The sequence below is a fragment of the Buceros rhinoceros genome, unplaced genomic scaffold (assembly GCF_000710305.1).
Source record: "Buceros rhinoceros silvestris isolate BGI_N320 unplaced genomic scaffold, ASM71030v1 scaffold12469, whole genome shotgun sequence".
Lineage (NCBI taxonomy): Eukaryota > Metazoa > Chordata > Aves > Bucerotiformes > Bucerotidae > Buceros > Buceros rhinoceros.
In genome coordinates this window covers 42,744-53,704 of record NW_010430304.1, presented here as the reverse complement: position 1 = coordinate 53,704, position 10,961 = coordinate 42,744, and the positions used below count along the sequence as shown (strand labels likewise).

General features: G+C 36.5%; 1 protein-coding gene across 1 annotated transcript in view; it reads right to left on the bottom strand.

Annotated features, from left to right (window-relative positions):
- The window catches only part of REV3L (REV3-like, polymerase (DNA directed), zeta, catalytic subunit), a gene marked incomplete at its 5' end in the record, with an annotated part of 72,593 nt that extends 63,341 nt beyond the window's left edge, over positions 1–9,252 (bottom strand). Inside the window, 4 exons of the mRNA XM_010142996.1 lie at positions 2,727–2,823; positions 4,783–4,943; positions 6,220–6,294; positions 9,063–9,252. Coding sequence (XP_010141298.1) covers positions 2,727–2,823; positions 4,783–4,943; positions 6,220–6,294; positions 9,063–9,252 — 523 coding nt within the window. The remainder of the gene's footprint in view (positions 1–2,726; positions 2,824–4,782; positions 4,944–6,219; positions 6,295–9,062) is intronic.
- Between the last annotated feature and the right edge of the window lie 1,709 nt (positions 9,253–10,961).

Genomic DNA, 10,961 nt, shown 5'->3' with positions numbered 1-10,961 from the left:
CTTTCCCTCTTCTGCTTTTTCTTGAAAGAACAACAACTGAAGCATGCAGGTGGGGGGAAAAATTTACGAGATCTTCGTACTGAATATAAAAGACAAAGACTTAGAAGTTCAGGACTGATTCATGGGAGAAACTCCAAATGCTGCTGGAAATAGCAGCCAAATGGTGAAATACAGTAAGTAAAAATTTTTTGCTGAACAGTTCACAAAGCAGTTAGACATCTCAACAGGAACTCAAGAAGACTGGATAATAAAGTGAGGGGACTGTGCTAGTTCTGCACATGAAACTTAAACTCAGTTTAGCTGTAGATCTAGCTGTACATAGAAACCAACTGTGTGGCATACAGAACATACTTTGTTAAGGAAAGACAGAAATGAAGGAGGGCAGCTTTACAGATACCAAGTAATGCTGCAGACTGCAAGAATTAAAAATCTGTGTCACAATTATTTTAGAAAACAGTTACAAGGGTTTCCTTGGATAGACAACTCATACACTATCTGAGTCAAATTCACCCTCTGCAAGGTTGATCATGACGATCACAGGCTTGTTAAACCAACCTAGATACAGGTTTTCAGAATTTTGAAGGAAATAAAGCAGAAAGGTAATCTGAAAGTGGGACAAACTGCAGTATGGGTTTGATTACAAGAACACTGTTTTAAGTTGATGCCTCCCATAAATAATCCAGGAGAAATTCTAACAGGCAATTAATTTTTTGTATATACAGAACAGAGTAAAATCAGGAATGGAAAGGAGCTTAGGTTTGTTACTTGGCAGTGGCATGTCCATCCTACAGCACATGTGCGACAGCCGTGCTAAAACACCTTTAATAAAATGATTAATTTTCCAGAAAAAGGAACGCTTGACAAGTATTAAATGGGAAACAATTTCAGTTGGAGGAGATATAAATTAGTTCCTAAATTATTAAAGCATTGTAAGAGCTGGCCAATTCCTATTGGTTATATAGGAAAGACTGAGGGTTGATACAGAATTCATAGAACTGAATATAGACCAGTTTCCGAGAGTGAGTTTACCTCACACATCATTAATACTGGTGTCAGGAAATGCAGGAGCGTACTAATAAAACATGCTGCTAAGGCAAGCCGGTAGGCATAACTGGATACACAGTATCATGAAATGCAAGCAGGGTAACTTGGAAGTAGAATAATAGAAACAGCATGAAATTCGAACATGAGATGCAAGACCATACATGAACTTATAAGCTATTCCAAATGGAAGACTATGAGGTGGAAAAGGAGAAAAACATCTTGGGCTAATAAATCCTAAAATGTTTATAAGCCAAAGTGGCATGGTAAATGAGACTGTGAAGCACATCAAGGAGAGGCGTACCAGTATCACTGCATATGGCGCTAGAGAGAACTCACGTGGTATAGTGTGTAGTATTCGGGCTTTACATATAACAAAGAAATCTCTACTGGCACAAGTACAGAGAATGCATGCTAGGGAAAGGGGCAGGCTTGGTATTTGCCCCATTTCTGCTATCATCCCACTGCTGGAAGGTGTGTGAGAGCCAGAGGAGGACTGGCACAAGCGAAATGCTACAGCCCTGGCCGTATAAACAAGTGTAGAAGGCTTGTGGATACAGCCATGAGGGTGACTGCTGGCAGAGACAACACCCTTGGCTCCTGCTGTGCTGGGCACACCCTTCTCTGGGTTTGACACCCTTCTCTGGGTTCGCTTTCTTTTTATCTGCCTTCCCCAGATCTGTATAAGGTAGCATCAGATAATCCTGGTCTAACTTAGGATGCAACCCTGCAAAGGTGAGGTAACTCAGCTTACATAACTGAGGCAAATGAAGGTTGAAATGGACTATGAACAAAGTAGGCAGCCAAAAAGGAGAACAGCGAGTCCAAGAAAAATGGTACATGAATTGACCACAAGTAAAAATCACAATACAACTATCAGACGAATGTTGTTTCAAATCCTCCTTAAACTAGGAGTAGTAGAATCAGAAAAATAGATGCTACTTCGCCCAAGCACAAGTCTTTGCACATGAGAAAAATCTGAACCACAGTTCTGTGCACTTATGTTCTACTGGGGAAGCAAATGCTCCCAGTACATAACGCCAGCAAGCAGCATGACATATTAAGCCTAATACTCAGAGAAGAATTTCAGGAACTATTCAAAGGCTGCGGAGACTACTAGATGACAAAGCATTTACAGGACCGGTCAAACATTAGGAAGCAGCTTGAAGAATGAACTTGCTATGGGTAAGCTATACAGATTGAGGTAGAACCAGACACTGGTTCATCAGACGTGAAAATTCTAACCAGAGGTTCTTAGGTAGCTTGGAAAGGACAAACTGGAATACTGTGACAGCACACTATTCACAGTTAAGGATTATTACAAAGCCAGAATCTGTGAACTCATGTAAGTTCTCTCTATAACAACTAAACTTGCTTACCTTTTCATGAGAAGTCATTAGCTAGAGACTTATCTTCCGAAAGCAAGAAACCTGAATTTGCCACATATATTCTTATTGTTATCTCCCAGACAGATATTTACAACTATATACCAAAAAGTGTCAGATGATCAAAACTATATAAAGAAATTAAACAGCAATCATCTGTGCCAGATTGGCTTTTTTTGTTTGTTTGTTTTGAACAGAAAAGACATATAAGGGTCCTTTAAATGAGTCCGGAATGCTGCAGGGTTTACAAACTGCCGTATATAAGAAAACCCAGCATACAGAACAATTTGGCATGCTGACCTTGGTATTTCATCTTCTTCCCATTCAATGAAAGATACGTTGTTTGAATTTTCTGGCAAATGAATTCTAGGACGTTTACTTACACCTGATACATCACCTGGAAAGAAAACCAGAATAAGCAATTAATTGATTTATGCGGCAATTTTTTTAAATTATTTTTTTTCCACATATCATCATATAATCGCATTTATTACTATTTAATACTGCTAGTCCAAATGCTCCTAAATGCATGATACCATCTTCAAAAAGTAACTGTGCTATCATTTAAGTAATGTAACTTTTTTCCTAACATGAAGATACATATAAAAAGAAAAATATATTCTCAACACACTGACGTAATTAGAATTACATTTGCTGTGCTGTACTCATATCTTAACCTAAATTCAATCTTTCCTATTTGCACAAGTTTCAAAGTAAATCATGCAGAGTCCAACGTAAACTTCAGAATTCCCAACTGTCTGGGTCCTCAGGTCAGATCCCAGTGGAAATTAGAAACCAAAGATGACACTAAATTCTACTTCACACTTTTTCTCTTCCTTCTCTGTGAGCTGAAAGAGAACACACAATATTCCAGGTGGCAGTAGCAGTAAGTGGAAACCTGCAGTGAAGGCAGATGTCTGACCTACAAATCAAGGCAGGACAAGATAGTCTGTCATTTTCTTGGTTTTATCCTACTGGATTCTCCCCTATTGGAAAAGTCCACTCCTCTCAGCCCGTGCTCCTCTTTCACCCTCTTCTTCCCATTCAAGACCTAGGTCTTGCATCCTTAAATAAATGATGAAAGAGAATATAAATAGCTTATGTCTTTCATGTACCGTCTGACAGAGAAGGAAAAGAGCTATAGAAAAAGAATGGGAGCAACTACTTGATACAATTATACTGCACACCTTCAGAAGGCTGCTTTCGATGCTTGGAAGACTGAAGGTACCTGACTATACCTCCTCAGGTCAGAATATACTGAAGATGCTCTGACTGTGATTGAGCTTTTGTCTTCCTATAGTTTTGAAACCAGCAAAAAGTGTGGCCTGTCGTTGAGTGTGAAAAGAGTATTTTTCTTTAGATGAGTCAGTTCTGAAATCTCACCCACAAACCTACTGCTCTCTGAATATACATATGCATAAAAATAATGGGACAAAATTAAAGTCAGCATGATTCTTACTTCTTGCTTTTACAGAGTGATACTTTACCATTCTTTTTAACTCTTGCTTTAGCTGTAGGAGCAATTAGGAATTATAATTGAAGTAAAACAATACTTATGTTTCTAAATGTTAAGTACCAAAGACATGACCGTTTTCCTACTGTTATCTCCCCTTTATATCGAAGCATTTAGATAACATTATGGATGTTCTTGCCAAACATTATGGATGTTCTTGCCAAACTTAATTTTTATGTAAGTGTATACATTCAAAATGCCAAACTAATTTTTTAATATGAAAATTTTAAATGCTTCTGTGGCTCAGACATTTACATTTCGAATTTCACCTTAAAGCAAATGACCTTAGTACAAACACAAGCGGTTTAATCAAAACCATTATTGGTCATGATTAACATGACATATGATGATGAACATAATGATTAGCCACAATTTTGTAAAGACACTACTGCAGCAAAAAAGAAGGAATTATAATTGATATGGGGATCAAAAACAAATGTCAAAACCATCAAAGCAACAGTATTAGTATGCTATGCTTCCTGTAAATTCTTCAACTAAATATCAACTATTTTTAATCTTCTAACTGGAAAAGAGGTGCGGTCACCCTGTGAAAACGGTCACAGCTGCACTGACGACAGAACTCGTGTTTCTTGCCATACAGCATCTCATTTCAGGAAGCAGACTATTCCTCCATCCCAATACACAGGCACAAAAAAAGGAAAGTGTCAGAAACCTACACATGAACTTTGTTTTGACACAGAAAGCAAACTATAGGGAAACAACACACGATACCTATACAGCCACAAACTACAGCAAAAGTCTGACAGTTCATGATACTTTGTTCAAAATGGTAGTTTTTAGCCTTCAAAACATTAATTTGCCCTTAAGAAAGAAAGACCTTACTTTTTCTCCTTGCCTTTCTGAATTTGACAGCAGCCAGATTTATTAAATTCATTCCATATAAGTTGTAGTCTATAAAGAGCTGAAGGAGGTAGGGAATATGGGCTTCATGAGGCTGGTAAGATTTGTTCATTATGGCTCCACCTTGCAGAAGCTCACATACTCTAAAATTAAAGACACATTAGGACATAAACCAAAAATTACTCCAATACAGCAATACTGATACTTGATTTTCTCAAAATATAAAATACTTAAACTTCTTAAATTTTGCCTTAGTTGTATTTTACTTAAGAATTTTGTTTTCACAGTAACAGACCCACTAAAATTACCTCTGCTAATAACGATTCAATATTTGGGTGTCTACACGCTAGTAATTACTTTGAAAGTCTCTCTAGTTCTCCTTGACGTGTATACCTGAAGAAGTCCTGCATGGCTTTAAAGTTACATACTGTATACACAGAACCATTATTTTAGCAGCTTCTTAGAAATGTGGCAAATCTGCTCTTTTAAACATCTACACATTAAAAAAATAACCGCAGGTATATGGATAACTATGAATTGGTGCGATAAATTTATCTCAAAGCGACAGGATTTATATTTATATATCAAGGAAAAGCACTAAGCATTTCTAAATGTATCAAAGTTTTATAAAGGAAAATTAAAGGAAAAATTTAAGTGAAGAGTCAATCCTTATTTGCATAGGAGTAATTCAAACATAACAAGCTCCAAAGTTTGAAGCAACTGTCGTGTCATACATTCATATACATTAAGACAGAAATTTAAAATCATACACAATTTTACTAGCCTAGAATAAAGACCAGACAATCCTATCTTATAATCATATATTAGATCTTTAAAAAAGAACAGTTACAGTAATGCTACACACTCAGGGGATTTCAGTTTGTGCTTGAGAAACAATTCCTCCTTGTTTATAGCTGAATTTAACTACTGTGACAGTAAGATTGAAATCAACTGTGCTTTCATTTAACAGAACATTACTGTATTGAGAATCAGAGAACCTGTCTCATAACTAAAACTATCCAGTTTTCCAAGCATATTTCAAATTTAATAATGGGTGCTGGAATTTAAAAGCTTAAAACCTACCAAAATCTACTTCATAATCCATGAAAGAGTTCTACATTGTTTTCCTTCAGAGTAACAAGAAAAGTAACCTGACACAAATTTGTTCAAGTGTTCAAGAAACACAGTTAATACAACTAGAGGCAAGTATATTTTGGTCTTGCTTTCCTAACACGCTACTGCTTTAAAAAGACTCTTGGTGTGCTTAAAATATGCAGTTTTCTTACGTGCTTTGAAAAATTTAACAATAATTTTGTTGCTTTTATTTTGTTAAGGTGTAGGTGAATCTTGCTTCAACATTGAAGTCTTAATTCAAGATAGAAGGAACTCAGCCAGAACTTCCTATCGCTATATCCTTACCTTTTTACCATGGCAGGATTATAAAGGTAGATCTTCATAAACTGTCTCTCCTTTTCATGGTAACCATAAAAAGGCCTGGAGAGGAAGAAGTAAAAGCAAGTAGCCAGTTATTCTGTGGCATTTATTCGACCGCATTTTACTATAGAGTATTAAAATCCAGGGAAAATAAATTAGAAGATTAACTTCATATCCAGGAGAACGAAAATTCCCATGCATCAGGCCAAAAGGGAGCACTCCATTACTATATAAGGATAAAAAGAGGCCCTATGTGTGTCAAAGTATCTAAAAAAAGTGAAATTAGAAGGCATTTCTGACATTGTTTCTTACTTTCCCTACATGTAAGCATGCTGATGACACACCATCATAATAGTACTTTTAATAAATTTATTGGTGCTGGACTGCTTCAAAAACAGCATTCAGCCTTTCTGATAAAGGCTGTAACAAAGCCCTTATGGACATCAATTCTGCAGGTCAGGTGTAAATGAGTAAACACCAGATGTGCAATATAAATAAGCCAACAATGAGAACAGCTTAAAAGAGTGCTGCCTCTTTTCAATGATTACTAATCACCTCATGCACTAAATGAGGCGTGAATCCTGAAGAAAATAGGATTTGAGAATGCAATTATAGAATACATAGCATAATGAATATGTCACGAGTACACTGAGGTTGAGCAGGCAGCATTACTTCTGGTATTACTTGACTGAATTACTGACTTTTCAGCATCTAGAATTCTAATCTAATCTAACATGCTTGTAAAACAGCATGTTAAGGAAACAGGCCATAATTCAACACACGGGGTGAACGCAAGAAGTCTACGGTTTGCAGTAATCACAATCAACACGCACAGAAACTCAGGAAGGCATACATTTACACGTTACCTCTACAAAATAAAATTAAATCTTGATCTAAGAAGTATAAAAAAAAATGCAGCTGAGATGCTTACCTGCTAAGTCAAAAAAACGTTCATCAGTAAGAGAGAGTGCTAAATTAAATGCAAACTCAGCAGAACCACACAACTACAGCATTAATATTACTAGCCTTAATATGGCTACATATGCATACATTTAAAACCTCCAAAAGCTGGAAAGAACTGTTTAAAAATAAATTTTATGAGGTTAAAACTGAGCCAAGTTGAAACAACAAACTTAACGCTGTTAAGCTGAAAATGAGGAGATCATACCCTGCGTAGTGAATCAATCTCTTTCTTACAGAGGTAAGAAAGAGTATAAGTATAAACCTAATGACAGGTTATATACATTGAGGTATAATGACTCAGTGTGCTGTAGGCATGTAAACTAAAAGCTACTTTAAAAAAAAGTCAGCACTTGGATGGCAAGTGATCCATACTCACAAGGACACAGCAGCAGGGAGAGCAAGATCCACAACACATCTGAGGTTAGCTACGAACATCTACTTGAACTTCACAATGCACAGTCAGAGCATATTTCACCTCTTTTTTTATTCCTGGACCCCTACTATGTTTGTTAAGTCCATGAAACAAAAATTTTATGTTGAACTTAACAACGGTTTATCAAGCATCTTTATTACATAACAATTTTCCTACTAATAGAGGAGAGAAGGGATATGATAATCTCCAAGATGTGAAGAAAAATACACGTTTCTCACCACAGAAACACTATAATATCTATGAGCAGGACCCAACTCAGGACAGAATAGAAGAAAACAAATAGATCTGTGAGATGACACAAGCATGTCTATCTACCCAGATAAATATTAAGATGTATTACAATTTCTGTTAGGTATTCAGGGAAAGATTGTCTTTGCAGTTTACTCTGCCCAGCTTTCACTGTTGAGATGAACAGCTATACTAAATTCACAAGAACAAAAATAAGAAATCTGGTGGGTTACTTTCCTTCTTACCACAAAAAACACATCAAAAGGTTCCCTTTAAAAATTAAAAGAAGTTATTGCAGCCACTTCACTAGCGATATCTAGGAGATATCGCTAAAACTGGCTGGGAACAGAAAGATTATCTTCCTAAACCTAAGAGTTAAAAAGAACATATTTAAAAGTGTATGAAAAAATAAGTAAGAGCCAGTGATGTACAGTACTCAAAATCAGCATTTACATTATTTTGAAGATGAAAATTTCAATGTGCGTAAAGACTAACTGTGTTCCTCCAGGACAGCTTCCTACTATTCACTATGATTTCACGTATTTTTCAGTCCTTGTTTATTATGCAAGTTAAAAAAACCCCCAAAACCAAAAGAATCCTTGAAATGTTAACATTCAATGTTAGCATATAGTTCCACCAGTAGGAGAAAGCTACACCAAGTAAACCACAACAGTCAGCTTGACAGGTAAGTAAATGAATGTTTAAGGGCCTCCACTCCACGGCCTGTGCTGCTGGGACAATCAGATGGATAAACATGACCTGACGGTCTCTGTGATGTGCTTCCTAAAGGGGCCACCTTGGAAGTACAAAGAAAAGAAGATCTAGAAGTAGGCTTCTGCAAGAAGCGAACCTAGAATAACGTTGACAGATAGAAAATGCTGGCTGGAAAGTATTGCTGTAATATTAGAGACAGAAAAAGCTAAAAGGAACAGATTTGACAAAACTGCAGACACTAGGATCCAAGTTCAGGAAAAAAAGAAAAAAAGGTTGTGTCAAGCGTTTGGGAGAAAGCCTGTGGATAATGTTAAAGTCAAAGCACGTAAGAAGTTAGTTAGTAGTTGTACAGGCCTGTAGGAAGACACACATGGGCCGGAAAGGAAAAGGAAAAGCACCACAGTCACCCAAGCCCATAGTGCATCTATGTAGCACAACTGCAAAAACACTCCAAAACAAATAACCAAAAGTCCTGTCAGGTCATACTTACATTCCAGATACTAATGACACTTTGAAAACATGCTGAACAGTAGAAGATGGGCTGCCTAAAGCCACATTAAGTGCTCTGTCGATGCTGAAAGCCACTTGACGAAGATAGTATTCTGGATGTTGTCCAAAACCATCATATGGTACATAGAGGTAAGGAAAGACACCATGTAGGTGGAGACAAGTCTTCTGACCTAGAAAGAAAAGGTAAACATTTATTTTCCAACAACTACATCTTTTTCTTCTTTTAAGTAGTCCCTAAATTTGAATTTTTTCAGGATCTTTTCAGGTTCTGAAGGCAGGATAAATTTATGAAACAAGCTCAGATGTATTTCAAACAAAACGTACCAATTTAGAGAAGTTTTTACATTTGATTCATTGACAAATGCCATACAGGACAGATGTGGTGACATGACATACACAGAACTACGCTTGTACAAAAGTGGAATTTGCCACTAACAATTTTCTTTGTAGTAATAACACAACACCTCTCTGAAAATAATTCTGCGTACTGAGACAGTATTGGATGGTTAATTGTTTTCAAATATTTGTGAAAATTTCACAGGATCAGTCCTTCCCATTCCTCACTGGGATGAGCACACAACCTCTCGGAAATTAAAAAGAGCATCCAGAGCATCTACAAGGCCATTCAATATTCTAGTTATTAAGGCATAAGTTGGGATTTAGGAAAAAAACCTGGAGATTTTCAACATTTAAAATCTGTGGATCTCCAAGAGGTCTCTACTGCACAAGCAGGTCTCTAGCCTTCTAACAACATGCCTTCTTCCTAGCATTAGCTGTCATGAGTCTGCAATAACAGCAGTGTGCTAGTCCACAGACTGAGCTTCTCTTCAGACAAGGCACTACAGTGATGTGGACCACGATCTCCCAAACCTGTGACCTTTTTTTTTGGGCGGGGGGGAGGAGGCGGGTGGGGTGGTACTTATTTAAGCATTAAGTACTTCAAATAATAATACACTAAGAAACTATGAACTAGAGGGTTGTTTTTTTTTTTAAATGACAAAATAAAAGGACAGTATTACATGGCAAGAAAACCTCTGCCCCCTAACGTGGGAGAAGTCATTTGATCTGGAATAGTATCAATGTGTGCAGCGGTAGCGGTCCATTTAGTTTCTGTATTGATTCACCAACAATTCTGAGTGTTTGCTCATGGTTGTACTTTGTTTTGAAATAAAGGATCCCCTTGATATAATTATCAGAAGATTAGTAGTTGTTTAAACCTCTACAGTTCCTCTATTCAAATTTTTCTTTTTTTTTTTTTTTTAGGATCTATTTGGAGGTTTTTTTTGGTTGAGCTGCAGTGGGAAGGAACAGGCTGGTGGTGGTGGTAGTAGTAATTTTAAAAAAATATATACCAGGATCACATTCAGGGAGAAATGCAAATTCACCCATACATTTAATTTGTCTGAACCTCTACTGAAGCTTTAAAAAAAAAAACAAGTAAAATGCCAAACTAAATTTGATATTGAAGCTACAGACTAAGAATTTCTGGCAAATACATATGTGTATCCCCCCCATGAATTCTATAAATTGAGGTGTTTGTGATCTACAAGTTATCAGTCAATATCAATTCTACACTTAGCATTTTTTTTATATTAATAGCTATGAATTCTTGCTTTTTTTGGATAACATTTTAAAAAATACCTTTGCTTTAACAGTTGCCCGAGTATTCTGAGTTAATTTATGTTCCCTCAGAAAACAAAACTGCAAAGCACTAGAATAAACAAAACAGAGAGACAGTCTAAACTGATTGGACTTAAACTCAGGTTCCTTTCAAGTTATGCAAGATAATTAATTAATCAACAACACTCTTATAGCTACCACCTGATTACTGAATTAAGCTTAAAAAACAATATATCCATTTATTACAGCTGTTTAACAG